At 41.6% G+C, this 17,656-nt stretch overlaps 1 protein-coding gene across 2 annotated transcripts; it reads left to right on the forward strand.

Annotated features, from left to right (window-relative positions):
* Window positions 1-164: 164 nt before the first annotated feature.
* strn4 (striatin, calmodulin binding protein 4) lies at window positions 165-16,859 on the forward strand. 2 transcript variants are annotated; one of them, XM_079674714.1, is made up of 19 exons: window positions 165-652; window positions 7,539-7,642; window positions 7,772-7,848; window positions 7,966-8,044; window positions 8,203-8,388; window positions 9,016-9,078; window positions 9,335-9,512; window positions 9,632-9,782; window positions 10,345-10,440; window positions 10,772-10,890; window positions 10,989-11,164; window positions 11,282-11,329; window positions 11,587-11,708; window positions 11,791-11,958; window positions 12,050-12,190; window positions 12,309-12,407; window positions 12,522-12,608; window positions 13,044-13,234; window positions 13,741-16,859. In XM_079674714.1, the coding sequence occupies exons 1-18, from the start codon at window positions 347-349 to the stop codon at window positions 13,211-13,213; spliced, it is 2,370 nt and encodes a 789-aa protein (XP_079530840.1). In that variant the 5' UTR covers window positions 165-346; the 3' UTR covers window positions 13,214-13,234; window positions 13,741-16,859. The 2 variants fall into 2 exon arrangements, with proteins under 2 accessions (XP_079530840.1, XP_079530841.1); XM_079674715.1 differs by lacking the exon at window positions 9,016-9,078 and having other exon boundaries at window positions 169-652.
* Window positions 16,860-17,656: the final 797 nt, after the last annotated feature.

Genomic DNA, 17,656 nt, shown 5'->3' on the forward strand with positions numbered 1-17,656 from the left:
AGTTGTATGCATTTAAAACCCATATGTTTGAGTCATTTTAGCATACACTTATAAATAGGAATGTATGATAAATATGGCAAATCGGTAACTAAAAAGGCCACAATTTTACAAATATTTATCTTCATTGTCGTGTTTTATTTTGAAGGTTTTGAAAGCGGAAGTGTAGTATTTTGCTAACTGAATAGTAATTTTGCTCTGTGCTTGTGAAAAAAGGAAGAAAAGAGGGTCGATTATAGTGGAGTGCTGCTGCGCTGGAAGAAGGGTACGAGGTACTTTTCTATTATTATTGTTCGTACACTCTGCCCGTTTCCACCTCCTTATCCTGGCGAAAGGTTGAACGGTTAAAATGGAGGCGGATAGATCCGGCGGAGGACCAAACCCGAACTCCGGAGGTAGCAGCGGAGCGGGGCGCAACCCAAACGGGCCCAAAGCAGCACCGGGCCCGGCGACATCAGCTGCGGCGGCCGGGGTGATGGCAGCAGCGGCGGCGGCGGCAGCCGCCGGGGCCATGCCCGGATCGTCCCAGGCTAGGGAGCTACAGGACGGGGACTCGGGCATGTCGCTTCCTGGGATCCTACACTTCATCCAGTACGAGTGGGGACGCTTCCAGGCCGAGAAATACCGCTGGGAGGCAGAGAGAGACGAACTCAGGGTAAATTTGTTTATCATTTAGCCTGCGTTTGCAAATCCGAATAAAGGCCAGAGCGGGTATGGCAGGAGCTCCTTTAGTGTCGCTTTGTGACAGCACACATGCACTACAATCAATCAGTTTCGGGATGCCACAATGCTAACTGGCTAACATTACACCCTATCATAGTGTACTGTATTGACTAGGATGTATGATTACTAGACAGTGCATAACAATGGAGACACTCTATGACCTCCACTAGATCACCTAAAACCAAACGGGCACTCGTACATTTTAAACATAAATAACATATTTGCAGGAAGCATTATTATACGCCTTTTGTCCATATAATCAGTTAAGTAACATTTCACTCACACAGAGTTACACTACCGAGTTAGATTAGAAAGGTCAGCCTTGTTCAGCTTACTATAGCAAGCCTATTGTCCAGCAAATAATAAGGCAGGTAAACAGAGTCTAGATTTGGCTACCTTGCATTGTATCATTGTTATTAATGCAGATGCACATGCAAAATATGCCTGTACCAGACTCTTTATAAAGATGGACTTTATTTTGGCAGGACATTTTGCAAAAAAACATTTATTTGTAAATTCACATTAAGATGGCTTTTATGTGCTCTGGGGACACATTTGGTAATATGTGGCTTTTCTGTTGAGGTTAAAGATGATAACACATTGCTGTGAGTTCACTTGGAAATCTCTGCATTTGACAATGAGAGTAATGTGAGCATCTGTTGTCAAGTGGTGTCCTCACATAAGGGCAGTTTCTATTAAAATAGTTAATAGTTAAGTTATTGATCCATCAAACAATCAGCAAACAGAGAGAGGAAGTTATCAGGGTGACAGTTTGGGCTGCTGGCAGTTTTTGCATGAAATCAACTTTTATTACAAAACATCCCTCGGATAAAGTTCCTTGAGGCCCTAATCTAACTTAGTGGTTTGTAGTCAATGTGTATCAGGTGGCATTGGAATGATATCCACATTTTGAATAAGGGTCTGTCACACTTAGTCTATACGTAAGTAATGCAGTTGTATTTTCTAAGTCAATCGTACTCTTTCCGACTTTCTTACATTATCATTGGTTACCATCCTACTACAACTTAACTATAAAAGATATAAACATGCTATGACCTGCTACTTACAAACACACATGCTGGCTGCCCTCAATGCTATTAGTGAACTTGTGTTATTAAAGGTTTTCAGTTGAAGTCTTTAAATGGCAAGAACGTGTGAATCAATGCTATAAAAATGTTCTTGAGCAAGGCATGGGTTCCCTAATTGTCCTTGTTAGAGACTGACAGCAGAAGAAAGAGGGTGTTACTACGCAACACCCCTGAATGCATGCAGCTATAACTTTCTGAGGCAGAAGATTGTGCCTTCTCATCAAATTGCTCCAGGATTAAAGCAGGTTTGGTAAACATGCACACATTCAAAGATGTGTTTGAGGGAATGAAGGGATGAACAGTATATCTTTTCATTCCTACCCATTTGTGGTCTCTCTCTCCTGTAACCGCTGTTTGCTTGTAATTACGTTGATATATCTTCTGGAGTTTATGAGCTTGACAAAACCACAGATAAAAAAAAACATATCATAGGCTCTCTTCTGATACTCTGCATCCCACTTTGCCCCTGACTCAACCCCATGTAGTTATAAATAGGAGCTGTGATAAAATATGGATGAACAATAACAAACTGGTTTTGCTCCGTGCTTTTAAAGTCGTGTGTGAAGGAGTGGGAATGGAAGGCAGAAACGGCCATCGTTATGTGCAACAAGCCATTAGTGCTTGTTATGGGACTTTGTTTGCGTGTGCGTATTTGCTACACATGGTCTGGTTTCATGGGTACAATTAGTACCACGTCCTGTGCTGAGAGAAAGAAGGGATTGCTCGAGTGCCAGGCTGAAAAATTGACCTAGCTTACATTTGAACACCCTCAGGCCACAGTCCACAGGCCTTTGGCTTTTGTTGCCAGCATGCTGGCAGTGCTATCAACATGCCAGTTAGGAGCCCCCCTGGGCTATATCCTGTACAGTTAGCACCATACTGTACATGTATGCTACTCACATGGCAACTATACATGGCATTTTCAGTTTTTATGGCATTTGTAAAGCTAACAGGACAGGGAAGCTATATGCAACATTTTGCAAAACCATCACCATTATTTGATGACCATGTGAGTCTCTGTGCGGCTGCGTGGATGTCTGTTTTTGTAGCACAGCGCGTCCTAGTGAGACTGTAACACATGTACTGTCTCCCTGAATGGGTTTTCAGTGTGAAGGGCCACCTGTGCTCTCGCGTCTCATGTGACATGCCAGGAATGAAGACCCTCCCCGCAGTGGGCCAGGTGGGACGTCCCAGCGCAACCATAAGACGGCAGCAAAAGGGACAGGTGGCAGTGGCCTTGTCTCTCTGTTCTTAAGACACACATGAGGCTTCTTCCAGCATGTTATATCAAATTACATTACCACTGCACTGCCTGAGCAGACTTATTTTAACCTGATACTCATTATAATTTATTATATTAACAGATTGAGCAGCAAAGTCCCTCACGTTATTCTATAGAGAACAGGGAACCGTTACCTGTTACTACCTCTTTCTATTATTCTCATTTTCAGCTAATTAACTGTATTAACCAGTCAGTGTCAGTAGTTGTTTAGAATAGATTACTGGTGACCCAGTTGACATCACTTCCTGTTGAGTGTACACATCTCTAATTAATAGCTCTGCGCTCTCAGCTATGACACAAATATGACATCCATATGTGCCATATCGTTACAGTATGTGCCGGCCTCGTTCACTTAGAGAGCTCCTGTTTAACATGCAGTGATGTGTTTTCCCCCCTTTTATTATAGGTATCTTTTTTTATCTGTTTGTAATTCCCTCCTGTTTCTTTCTCTGCTCTTCCCCTGAAATCTGGAAAATCATGATTACATTTGTTTCCCCTTTGATTTAAAAACGTTCATGACATGCAGTTTAATTGCTTCCCATTTCGTTTCAATCATCTTCAAATCCAACTTAGGCAACCAGCCCAACTTTTTATGTTGTCGTTCTCACGCTGAATACCACACACTATGATATGTTCCATCAAAGCAGCCTGTCCCAGAAAAGTTCATTGCTCTACTTGCTGGCTCCTTGATGCTCTGATGGGGATGAAGGGATGAGAAGATGGAGGGTGGCCAGTGGAGGAGGAAAGCTGCCCTTGACCCTGTTCTGGAGCTAGTAAAGGGAGACTGACAGAAAAGGCTAAATGTGTCAGCTCTCCATGCTACAACAAACTCTGGAAAGGTCAGCAGCAGTTGGTCACACCGAGGAAAACCCCCCCACAGGAAAGACAGATCAGATGGCACGAAAGGTTTGCCCGCAACAAGGTTCCTTTGTATGTTGTTAGAATACCAACATAATACAATGAGTAAAACCACAGCATCTGTGTTTGCAGGACTATATCAAATGACTTTGAAGTATGAATTTGTAATTCCTCAACATGGAACAATATTCAGTTTAAGTATATCTTTCTCTAGAATACCTTGATGACCTGACCTTCTCCAGTTTGGCTCTTACTGTATATAACGGGTCAATAAGAACACCGTAACAGCTAATGAATGGAGTTCCTTGTCTCACCTCTGTTGGCCCGGGTCCCACATACGAGTAAAAACAAGCATATCCCAATCTGAACCAGACAAAGGGCATAATAAAAACAAACAAAGAAAGCTAAAAACAATACAATGCCATGCATGTTTTTGTGAGTGGATTGAATTCACACAATTTAAGACGGGTATTGATTTTGTGATCTTGTTTTCCCTAACAAGCTAATCTGTCAAACTGCATTTGTTCTTGTACCCGGAAAAATCATCTACTCTTTACCACAGTACCTTATTATCCTACCACTTTCAAGGATACATGTTACAAAGGAGGAGCAAGTAAAACCAGGTCAGAGCCAAATATAACTAGTAGGTAAGTAATAGATGGAGAATGACATACAATTGACCCTTTGACAGAATCATCCCTTTGTTTTGCCTTTATGATTCAGAAAAGGGCAGTTCTTACATTCTGGGTTCATTGTCATCTTAATAATTGTGTGTGTGCAGCCATGGCTTTATCTTGAGCAATAAAGCAGTGTCAGGGTTTTAAAGTTTTGGACACTCCTATGAACCTGTCCTTCTGGGATCACGGCACACAGGGGTGTGATAGTTATCTCTGTGTGTGAGCAGGTTGTAGCTCGTCTGTGTGTATGAGTAGGAGATTAAGTTGTGTGCCTTGCCCCTGAAGGAAGAAGTAGACACATTCCTTCTAGAGGTGGAAATTACAAAGATCGTTCATGATTTGAATAATTTAGTTTACTAGTCACCAACTTTGTTTGATTGTTTCAGCTAATCGATTGCAACACTTATACACATGAACATAAGTAAATGAGCAAATGGTTATTCATGGTAGGGTGACATTACTATGACTGCTTTTAGTGATCTGCTGTTGGTTTCAACTATTTGTTCAGTTCAGTAAATATGACCTAGCCCTTAATAACATACGCTAACTAGGTGAAGTTCCCAGCATCCACCGATCAGCAGCTAGTTGACCCTCGGATGATTTTAGGGCATGGTCTATGAAGAGGTTTGTTTATCAATGCTGAACTGAAAACAAATCTCTGTAAAAGAAGTGTTTTTTCGTGTACAGAGGAGCTCATATCTTACTTTGCCTACTCTTGAACTGAATTGGTTTTACCCAAGTTGGCTCTACTTGACCCAAAACAAGCAACACTATCAGAACAGAGCTTTGTAATTATTGTGGATCTAGCTTCGACTTTACCCTTATCAATAGAAGCAAACATGTTTGCAAGTTTACTTTGAACATGACATTATAATGATAGCATGTTAGCATTTACTATAGAGGCACTGATTAGAAGTCTATTTAACTAGTAGACCGCAAAAATGCCAGTAAATGCTGTTTTCAGTCTCTTATCTGATTGCTTTTTTTCCGACAACATCGTCGTTATCTGTATTTCACACCCTCTTAGATCTGGCCTGCACTATTGACATGCTAGCTTTGGCAATTATCTCAAATTCGCATTAATCAGGATTACTCAGCAGCAGCAGTAGTAGTAGTAGTAGTAAGGTTTGCTTGACAGATCATCCTGTATTACGCTCGCCCTCCCAGCCAGTTACTGTGTGTGTGTGTGTGTGTGTGTGTGTGTGTGTGTGTGTGTGTGTGTGTGTGTGTGTGTGTGTGTGTGTGTGTGTGTGTGTGTGTGTGTGTGTGTGTGTGTGTGTGTGTGTGTGTGTGTGTGTGTGTGTGTGTGTGTGTGTGTGTGTGTGTGTGTGTGTGTGTGTGTGTGTGTGTGTGTGTGTGTGTGTGTGTGTGTGTGTGTGTGTGTGTGTGTGTGTGTGTGTGTGTGTGTGTGTGTGTGTGTGTGTGTGTGTGTGTTCTTTCCTGGGTGATTGACTACCCTCTCAAGTAGACCGAGTGCCTGTCCCATGAGATAGTGATTTTAGACTGTTCTAGTTATACCGAACTGTGTATGCGCGTGGGAGCAGACTCGTGGACACAGACAGAGACATGCAGAGGAGAGATGGACTGTAAAACAACGGGTATCAATGCTCCAGCACCACACAGAGAGAAAGAAAAACACTGGTAGATGGAGACAACGCAAAACAATGATCCCTACAATCACCTGTATGCAAATCCTGAGAGTAGAAACAGGCCTTTTAACCTACTTCTGACTAGGGTTGTAACGGTATGACATGTTTATAGTATATAGTACAGTATATAGTCGTTTTTCTATTTCTTAGTATTATTATTACTATTATGACCCTTTAAAGGGATGAAACCTGAATTATATTAATAAGCTGAATTTCAAATCTGATAAGATAGCATGTGATTATAATAATACATAAATAGTTATGTAACTAAAACACATTAGTTTAGAATAGATGTTAGCAGCACTATGGTATGTTGAATTGGGTTATTATTAAGAGCTTTACAATAATGTGCTCCTGTCTGTAAAATTGTTTGTGCACACTCACACATACACTCATTTGAGTTTTTTTTATACGGTTTAAAAGCGGATTTACACATTTTGATAAACGTCAATTGTCATACCGTGTTATCTTGCAGTGGCATTTCAACCCTATTTCTAACTAGGATCTACAGTATGTTGTTTTTTCTTCACATCTTTCTATTCCCACAGAGGCCAGAAACTGCCCACTGTAAATCATCACCTGCTGCTAGACACAGCATGTTTTAAAATGTGTTATCAAACTTTCTCATCCGCTCCAGGATCCCTTTCACACCTTTGTCAAGTCTTGCATTATGATGCAATACCAAGAGGAAGATCCTGTCTAAACAAAGCCCTCGTCAAATCTTGACAGTGTTATCACCCATAATTCTTTCATTATCACATTTTTTCACAAACACTTTAATTGTTTGCCGTATGGCAAGAATGAGCAGTGAATATTTTCATTCCTTGAGGTAAGCCTTTTATCGGCTCAGTGAGGAAGGAAGCGGAAGGAAAATGAGAGGGGAAGCACACAAAGGAAGGATGTGTTTTAAAAGAGGGTTTTGAATTTGGCTAGTGTGTGTCTTGTTTTTCTTCTTCTGCAGATGCGCACTGAGGCCTTGGTTAGGAGAAGTTAAAAATAAGAGCCCTGTTCTACAACCCTCTACTTATTCCTCTGGTTCTCAGAAGTCATGTTTGCTATGCTTGTCACATCAAACTTTTTTCTTCCCATTCAAGGACTTGGCTTGTGATCTTTGTTGATCTAAAAGCGTCTATCTTAAATTAAGATACATATGGATGCAGTTACAGTGTCAATTGAAATGTATTTAATGATGTTGCTGTACTGTATGTGTGTGCCTTTTCTTAAGGTACTTTGTGTCCCTTACCATCCTGTATATGTGTTTCAGGCTCAGGTGGCATTCCTTCAGGGTGAGAGGAAGGGGCAGGAGAACATGAAACAGGACCTGGTGAGGCGGATCAAAATGCTGGAGTACGCCCTGAAACAAGAGAGGTCAGACAAATGGCAGCAAACTCCTTCTTTCTGTTATCCACTCGGACAGCTGTCTGTCATTTGATCATTAAAGGATTTCCTATATTTGCTTGTCGTACTGCCCTCATGTGGTATTTTGTGGGGTTGCAGGGCTAAACACCAGAAGCTTAAGACGGGAAACGATCAGAGTCCCGGAGACAAGAAACCAGAGACAGAGGCAGACCAACGTAAGTGATTACATTATCTGTTACTTTGGCTTCACTTTCAGAAGACACTCAAAGTTGCTGCTTTTCAAATGTTCTGCTCATTGCTGTTGCATCACTATTGACCAATCCTTTCTGTAGTTCCCAATGGGCCGGCTGAGTCAGACTCTGAGCCAGCCAATCAGATGTCCTGGAAGGAGGGACGTCAGCTACTACGCAAGTAAGGCCTCGCTGTCATCAGCTCCTTTTGATCTCAGTAATATACTAATATGTTTCATTAGTGCTTTATCATAAGTGTTACATTTGTGATCTACACTCCAATGACTAGATCATATGAATGTGGTTATGTATTCATGTGTGGTTTTCCTGTGAATGTAGATATCTTGAGGAGGTGGGCTATTCAGACACCATCCTGGACATGCGGTCTAAGCGTGTGCGCTCGCTGCTCGGGCGGAGCAGCCCCGAGGCTAACGGGCCTGCCCCCATTGAAAGCTCACCTGAGCCCGAGCCCCGGGCGGGGGGGGAGTCGCTGTTGGTCAGACAGATAGAGGAACAAATCAAGAGGTGAGAACCCTACATCATTTCTTTTGTACTTACTTGTAAAGCGCTTTGAGCTCCAGGAAAAGCGCTGTATAAATAACATTTATTATTATTATTATTATTAAATAAGTGTTCCATTTTTATCAGAAAAATGAAAAAACCCACAGTTTGCTACACAAAGCCTAAATCATGATACATCATGTGAATTAAAGATGAACATTTTTAATAGTTTAATCAGGATATTCATCTTTAATATCTGGTATAAAACTGCAAACATTTGCAAATACTGACATCCTAATTTACTCATCTTGATATGATCGTCTATGCACAGACCTTGAGATATTATGGTATGCTTTGTTGGCAGTGCACACACCGCTCCTCTTAAGATCATCTGACTAAGACCCATTAGAAAAATCTATGTATTAGTTTGTGCAAACAGTGCTATGCCAGAAACTAGAAAATGGTCGAGCAGACAGAAAACCAACAGTAGGCTAGAGTGCAGTTAGGTTATTATCAATAGGAGAACTTACTTACTGCAGGTGAGACAGAACATGAGTCATCATTGTATCTTGAGGCAGCTCTGTGAGTAGCATTTATCTGTAGCAGAAATGTGAAGACAGTGAAACAAAAAGCACACCCTGATCTCAAAAGCCAACAGAACAAGACGCAGAAAGGATGTCTAAAACGGAGGGCATCCTCCACCATGACAACATGGTAAGATTATAAGAAAAAGTTAGCACGAATCTATTCAAAAAAGTATTCTTTACAAGTAGAAAAGTAAATGAAAAAGCACGTGTATCCATAAAACTTTTCTACAATAATAATATTTATTAAAAAGCTAAACTGTAATGAAGACTGCTGTGGCCAAACTTCTTATAATATGGTATTATATATAAATAAGTATAATTGAGGTCAACCTGTATTGTCCTGTATTATCTTTTTGACTGAAAAAGTTTGTTTGCATTCGTAGGAACGCGGGCAAGGAAAACTCTAAGGAACATCTGGGCAGCTCGGTGCTCGATAAAATCCCCTTCCTGCATGGCTGCGAGGACGACGATGAAGACGACAGTGACGAGGAAGATGACTTTCAAGGCATGGCCACTGACTGCATTGATGGACCGCGCAAGAACAAAAAGTCCCGTGTAAAGGTAAGATGTGAGATTTAGAAATTAAGTTGGGAAGACGAGGAACATCTGAATGTCTTAACGCAAGCTTTATTCATGACTCGTCACATTATGAACGCTCTCCTCTCTCTTCTTGTGTCCAGTCTGAGCCCATGACCACGGACCTGGACCCGGAGGATGAGGAGGACGAAGACGACTCGGAAGACGCCCTCAGTGAATTTGACTTCCTGGGCTCGGGGGAGGATGGGGAGGGGGCGGGAGAGGCCCGCATCTCGGGGGACGGACGGGAGCTAGGTACGCTGTTGCCATAGCAACATCATCAGCACTGCCAGAATCACTGCCACCAGTGTATCTGTCTTTTTTGCGCCCCACCCCTCCCCCTCCCTGCTCACTTTTTTTATCTTTTACTTCTCATTGTGTCCTGGCATCTCTTCTTGTCAATAAAACCGACCTCTTTTCCCAACCACCTGTCTCTCTGTCCTGTTTCACGAGCTTGTCAGTCTGTGACTCTTTAGAGTTGTGTAGCCGCCACCTTTGTCCATAGATGTATTTTGTGTGGTGCAGGGTGGGGTCATTTCAAAGGTTATCACGCATGCTGCCCTTTTTTCTACGCGCACATTTCATTATTTGATACATATTTACGCTGTGACCCTGTGCTCTTTTTAAAATCATTCTTATTGAAGAGTCATTCAAATTGTATGGGTGTTTGTTTTGCATTTAAAGAATGAAGTCTATTTTTTTGCCCTCTGTCTACATCCGTCTGTCTCTTATCTGTCCGTCTGCTGGCCTCTCCATCCTTCCTCCGCCCATCTGCATGACTGGATGTTTTGTGTCTCTCTCCTCTTGCCGGGTTCAGAGAACCGCAGGAACAAGTTACAAGGCATGATGTCGGACTTCCCCCCTAAACCCACCCCGCCCCCCTCCGTATCGGGACAAGCTCGCTCCGGGGAAGGTAAGACCCCTCCCACCATTATGCCCCATCAAAGACCTTAGACTTTCCTCTACTGCTCTACAAGCATGATTGCAGATTGAACGCCAGACAACAAATTTAGATGCTGTCTTGTTCCATTTTAAAACCTGCGTGGGGTAGACTTACAAAACTGCTCCAACACCTATAAATAAATCCGCTGGTACACTATGTGGGAGTAAAGAAAACAAGATGACTGGACTCTTGCCTGGGAGATTTATTGCTATATTTTCCATTCTCTTTTCCTAGGCCTGTCTTTATCAGGCCGTGATGTTTTTAGGGTAACTTTTGTGAACTTCCACCCCTAAACCTGCAGGTGGAGCCCTGGGTTTTTCCTCTGACGTCTTCATTATGGATGCCGTCGGGGGAGGGGACATGAACCTGGGTGAACTGGCTGATCTCACCGTTGCCAATGACAACGATCTCTCCATGGATGTAATTACATATATCTACTGGTCAATACATGGGATGTAATCCAACATACATGTGCACACTCAGAATATGTGACTCTTTTTGAACGTATGTCCCGTCAGATGCAGGATAACAGAGACGAGTTTAAGAAGACATGGAACCCTCGTTTCACACTACGTAGCCACTTCGATGCCATCCGTGCTTTGACCTTTCACCCCAGCCAAGCAGTGCTGCTCACAGCCTCCGAGGATGGAACACTAAAACTGTGGAACCTCAACAAGTCCATGCACTCTAAAAAGTAAGAACCCTACCCCTTTATTTTTGGAGTAGGAATAATAACAACGTGCAAACGTAAAATCAAACATAGCAAAGAAATAAAACTAAGAATGAAATGTAAAAGACTGTCCCTTCACAGGAACGCAGCATTGGATGTTGAGCCCATCTACACATTTAGAGCACACAGGTGAGTACAAATTCCAATGTTGTAAATGGACTGTACTTATATAGCGCTTTATCCAGTCTTTACGACCCCTCAAAGCGCTTTACATACTACAAGTCATTCACCCTTTCACACCCATTCATACAGAGCAGTGTACCATGCTCTAGGAACTAACATTCATACACATTCACACACCATCCCTCGTAGCCACAGTCGCCCACTGTGTCACTGACGCACCCAGATGCAGTGCAAACACTCTCTCTCTCTCTCTTTCTGTCCAGTGGAGCTGCTCTGTCGCTCTCCATGAGCGAGGACGGAGAATCCTGCTACAGCGGGGGAATAGACGGAGCTGTCAGATGTTGGAAGATGCCCGACCTCAATGTGGATCCTTATGATAACTATGGTCAGCCATTCTCAACTGCAGATGGATAAGAATATTCAAATTTTACATTTTCCCCTTTTTTAACGTGTGTTTGATTATCTAGATCCGGGCATCGAGAGCAGTGTACTATCCGGTCACGAGGACAGCGTGTGGGGTCTAACATTCTCAGCAGTTCATCATCGTCTTGCCTCATGCTCAGCCGATGGCACCATTCGCATCTGGGACCCTCAGAACTCAGCTCCCTGTCTGTCTGTCTTCAATAAAGAAAGAGGTAGACATTTATGTGGAGTGTGTAGACATGCTTTTGAGCTTTGCATTGCGTCCATGACTCACAACTTTAACCTCCTCCTGTCTTCTCCCAGAGCACGGCACACCCACATCAGTAGCATTTGTGGCCACTGACCCCAACCAGGTGGTGGTGTCATTCGACGCTGGAGAGACACTGCTCTATGACCTCAACGCGGAGCAAAGCATCATTGCGCTAGAGACACAGACCAAGGATGGTATGTTCAGGACCCTATTTGTTCTAGCGTAATATTGGTCACTGTTGAGATACGTTAAAAAATAAATAGTTAAATGAGCAGATAAAAAAACAATCGAGTGGTTTTTCTCCCTTCGCAGGCAGTGAGCTGATCAACCGTGTTGTCAGTCACCCATCTGAGCCCGTCTCCATCACTGCCCATGAGAACCGCACCATCCGTTTCATGGACAACAAGACAGGTATCTGCAGGTCTTTCATCTGTAGACTCGTCAGTTGATTCCTTCTTTCTCCTCTCTTTTTATCTTATAGTATGTGAATGGGTCTAAATGAGCTTGCTTTGTGTGTCTGTACAGGTAAAGTTGTCCACTCAATGGTCGCTCACCTGGATGCCGTCACCTGTCTCACTACGGACCCTAACGGCACTTACCTCATCTCCGGCAGTGAGTACTTATTTAGCTGCCTACACCTTAGAATCAGGCTTCCTCTACAGTAAAGTCAATCTTTATAATTTATTTCATATAAAAAAAAAATACCCTCTTCTCCTCTGCACACTTTATTCACAATCACAAAAGGTTATTTATACCCCACCTATACCTGTATAACACAATACCTGTTTTAGATAAAACAAAAATAATCAGAAGGCATCAGTACAATCTGCGATCTCGCTTAAAATGACGATGTAATGCATTGAAGAAGAAACACTAAATCTACCTTGGAAGACAATATAAGGGGATCCTGCACCTTGCATTCCTCAGGGACCTTTGCACCTAATAAGCTGTTTCCTCTGCTTCCCCCTTCCCTCCCCTTTCCTCTTCCCCCCCCTTTCCTCTGCCCCCCCCTTTCCTCTGCCCCCCCCTTTCCTCTGCCCCCTGCAGGCCATGACTGCTCGGTGCGCCTGTGGATGCTGGACAACAGGACGTGCGTGCAGGAGATCACGGCTCACAGGAAGAAGCACGACGAGGCCATCCATGACGTAGCCTTCCACTCTTCACAGCCCTTTATCGCCAGTGCCGGCGCAGATGCACTTGCCAAGATCTTTGTCTGAAAGCATTCTGCTGTCATTCTGGTGAGATAGGGGGTTCATTTTTCTTCAAGTCTTTGACAGGAAGCCCGTATTACACACTGGTGGTGTGGAGTTTGATAGAAGCACATTTAACAGCCATTTGGGGGTTTATTGAAAAGCTATTGAGTTGCATTTTGGGAATTGTATTTTCTTTAGGTCTAAAATTGCATGTATAGCCTACAGTTCGAAGTAGATCTGCAGTGGACCTCAACGGATTTCCCGATACCCCGTTATGGCTATATAAAAAAAAAAACTGAACTTCACAAAATTCTAATTTTTTTTTTTTTTGTTAATGATCTATGGCTTCCATTTTCCAACCTATAGTTGTGAAGTTATTACTTTTCCCCTAACTTTATTGATGTGGTGTGACTTCTTATTTGTTTGATTTTTACAACTCTAAATGACCAATTGATAAACGTTTTGAGCCTAATGTCTTCTGCCTTTCATGATATGTCATGAGGAGTTGTGAACGGCTGTCGGCCTAACTTTGTTTGTTTCTGCATTTTTAGAGTCCGACATAAACAACTGGGCGAAAAGAGACTGAAGACGACAGAACACATTTCAACTGCTTACACACAAACACACACACACACACACACACACACACACACACACACACACACACACACACACACACACACACACACACACACACACACACACACACACACACACACACACACACACACACACACACACACACACACACACACACACACACACACACACACACACACACACACACACACACACACACACACACACACACACACACACACACACACACACAACACCCAACACACACTTTTCCTGCACCCCACTGGTTGGGTCATCGCCACAGGACGTCACCTCCCTTCCATTCCTCACTATTCTCTGATGCCTCAGTGACTTCTTCTTATACCAATCACACTGCTTTTTTTTATAAAATCCCAATCGCTCTGTTTTCGAATAATAATCTTTGGAGAAACACTTTTTCTACACTACAATATTCTGTTCTTTTGATTTTATTTCATTCAACCTGCCGACACACTACTCACATTTCACAGAGGAACCACAGCTTGCACTGCACATCGCACACGATGCACAAATGCACCTCAACTTTTCATTTGAGTTCTTTTTTTAACAAATTGCTTGTGGCTAGCATACATATGTAGGCATGACTAATAACAGTTAAGTTTCCCAGTGTGGGCGGAAAACACCTGCCCAACATCTACAATGGGATTCAATGTATTACATTCCAAAGACTCCAGGTAGAGCGTGTGTGGTGGCAATTTTCGGGGTTGGAGAATGTTAAAGTTGTCTATGATGTGAGGAAACATTAGACAGTTGCTAACCAGTGTTGAACAAATAGCTTTAATTTCAGCTTTATGGCCAAGTCTCATTGTATGTCCGAGTATGATAGCATCCCCATGATTCAGCCTCTAAATATGTGTGTGAGATAAAATGACACTCTGCTGTACAAGATTAATGAACATAACTCCACAATCATGGTACATTTCTACAGATGGTCAGTGTGAACTCTGCAGACCGATGCTCTCACACCACATTTACTAGCTACAGATGGATATCATACAAGTACAGTTCGTGTCCGCAGAGATACAGGGGTAGTGAGGCCAGTCTGTCTCAACAAATGACGCCGTTTGTGTCATTTGGTGCTTTCCACTGAACACTGTAAGAGTGTGCGTGTTTGAATATGCACTAGTTAAATCACGGTGCTATGAAAGACCTTGTCAGTCTTGAGTCAGAATCAGGGACCTACTTTGTGTGTACATGTGAGAGAGAGACTGTGTTTCTCACTCAACGGGCTAAAGAGTGAATATGCTTTTTTAAATGACATTTCATTGTTAAATCATTTCAATACTTGTGGTCTGATTTCAGAATTGAAGTTCAGTGTTCATTTCTCTCATTGAAGGTTTGCGAGTAAGGTTGGCAGGGATCGTTTCAGGTTTGAGGAGAGCTGATGATAGTTGCATTAAGGAAAATGACTCCTCAGATGAGAGCTCTTCAGATCGTCTTTTTCATTTCATCCTGAAGTGGGTGCCAGTATGTAGGCAGTGCTTGTTTCTGGCGTGCTGTAATTGAATCAGGCTTTTAAAAAAGAGAGTTTGACATTACCTTCACTTGTGTGTTGAGGTGAGGATCCCTCGTGTTGATTTGACGTGCATCAGTAGCACAGTAGCACATTTCCCATGAGAGCTAATGATGTGAAGCTGGTCTCTTTCAGAAGAGGCATGCTGGGAGAAATAGCCTCAGGAGGAGAAAGAAAAGGTCCCTTTTTTAAAAAAAAGAAAAAAGATGAGTTGATTTTTACAATGTGTGGGTGTCAGTTTATAGAAGTAACATGACTAGGTTCAAAATCAGTCTCGCCGATGTGTTACTGTTGCTGCTGATGTTGAACAAAACTCAGAGAACATTTGATTTAGGTGGAAAACAAGTTCCTTTGAGACACCCCTCATCTATCTCTGTCTGTGTCCTGTAGTTATTTCTGATAACTCCAGGAAACTTGGTTTGCTTTAGGTAAGAGTAGCCCTTTAAGAGCTGACATGACTTCAAACTACTTGAGTCATTTTATCTTATTGTCTTTAGAGGAAAAATACAATTAGATGTTCAATCAGTTGGTTAAGGGGCATCCTCCACATTTTTAAGAATACAGGGTCACACTACGGGTCAGAGTTCAGACCCAAGGGTTCAATGTTGCCTAGAGGTAAACACTCTGTTCCTAATGACTTTGGACAAGAGGATTCATAGTTCTGATTTGTTTTCCTAAAAGAGTGTGCTGTTCAAGATCTGGGTTCGACTATATTATAGTACTGCTGCTGGAATGAACGTCCTATTATCACATTAAACTACTTTTTGGCTCCACTTTGCACTACATCTAAGTATGGATGCTTCTGTTGAAGAGTGGTAACAGACAGGGTGCATACAATAATGTTTTACAGGCAATTACTTTACATTAAGGAGTAAATACTACAATGGTTGAACCCGCTGTGGCTCACAGTTATTGGATAGTGAGATTAACTGATGGCCCCTTTCTCAGATTAAAGACAAATCAGTATGACACATCAAAAAAGAAATTGAAACAGAAGTTGTAAATGATGACTAGAGATGCCATTACGTGCTGTAAATGTCCATCATTTCCTTGTTTTTTTTCTTACATTTCTTTTCCTTGATTATGATTATTAAGATGTAAGAATACTGTAGTATCATAAGTGAATCATTCTTCCTGGCTAGGCATAGAACTTGCTTGTGATTGATAATGACAATGTATAACTTGTAAAAAAGCAAAAATGATTAAAAAACATGAAAAATTCAGAAAATAAGTTAAAAAAAATCTGTTACCAGTCAGAGGCCAAGGTAAAGGACTCTCTTTTCTTTGTGTTTTTATTTTTTTATTAGCAATTTATCACTGTGTGATATTTTGTACATCATATGAAGCTGTATTCAAACTACTTCCTCTAACTACAAGGGATAAGAGACCTGCTTTTTATTAATTTTGTTTTATTATATATTTTTGAACTGCATTCTAGCTTGTATCAAATGACTTTCTCTTTTTGTTTACGGGTCCCCTGTTGTATGTCATTAAGGAAGAAAAAAGCAAAAAATGAAGTTTTTGTACAGTGAACTGAGAGTTGTGTTTGTGTTGTCTTTCTTCCCTTCTAGTTAGCTTATGAGACTTTCAAAAGAACTAGACACATGAAAGTATCGCTTACACATACATATCTAAAAATACCTACATAATCAAACATATACACATCTTTTTTTGTATGGTCTTCTCCATTTCATAAAGTTCAGTTACCATGTTAAAACTTTTATAACATACACTAACTCCCAAGTCTATTAATATGCAACTATTTGTCTTTAGACTTTTTGTCATTTCCAAAGTCAAGAATGCCCAGTGAATATCCTACTGCTGTTTTCAAAGGCTGAGTATCTTTAACTTGATTTGTAAAATTGATGTTCCCCTTTAAAAGCTACCATCCAGGGTCACATTTGATAAATGAAATGACTGGAAAGAATGCTCTTTGACAGTGGCCTGATTTATAAAGAGTCTATCTCTGCTTTTCCACTTCTTGCCACATGTGCTCTATCAGCTACTGAGAACCAATAATGAATAATCAACCCCAAGCTTTTTCTCCACTACATGAAATGTTTATAATGCAACAATAGGTTTAAATATATTTGAAGAACTTATCTTTCATTTGAAAAACATACAAAAGTAATACATAAGCTACTAGGAAAATTGTGCTGTAGTCCCCCCTAATGGAATATGCTCTCATATCCCTTCTCCTTATCTATATACATTTTTTAAATGAGACCAAACACAGAGTAAAAAATAAACAAAGCAGCACTAAGGATACGTTTCTATTGAGGATAATTAATTCAATTTCCATCTATAGTAAACAGTGCCCTCTTGTGGTGGATAGT

This window comes from Notothenia rossii (assembly GCF_949606895.1).
Source record: "Notothenia rossii genome assembly, chromosome: 4".
Lineage (NCBI taxonomy): Eukaryota > Metazoa > Chordata > Actinopteri > Perciformes > Nototheniidae > Notothenia > Notothenia rossii.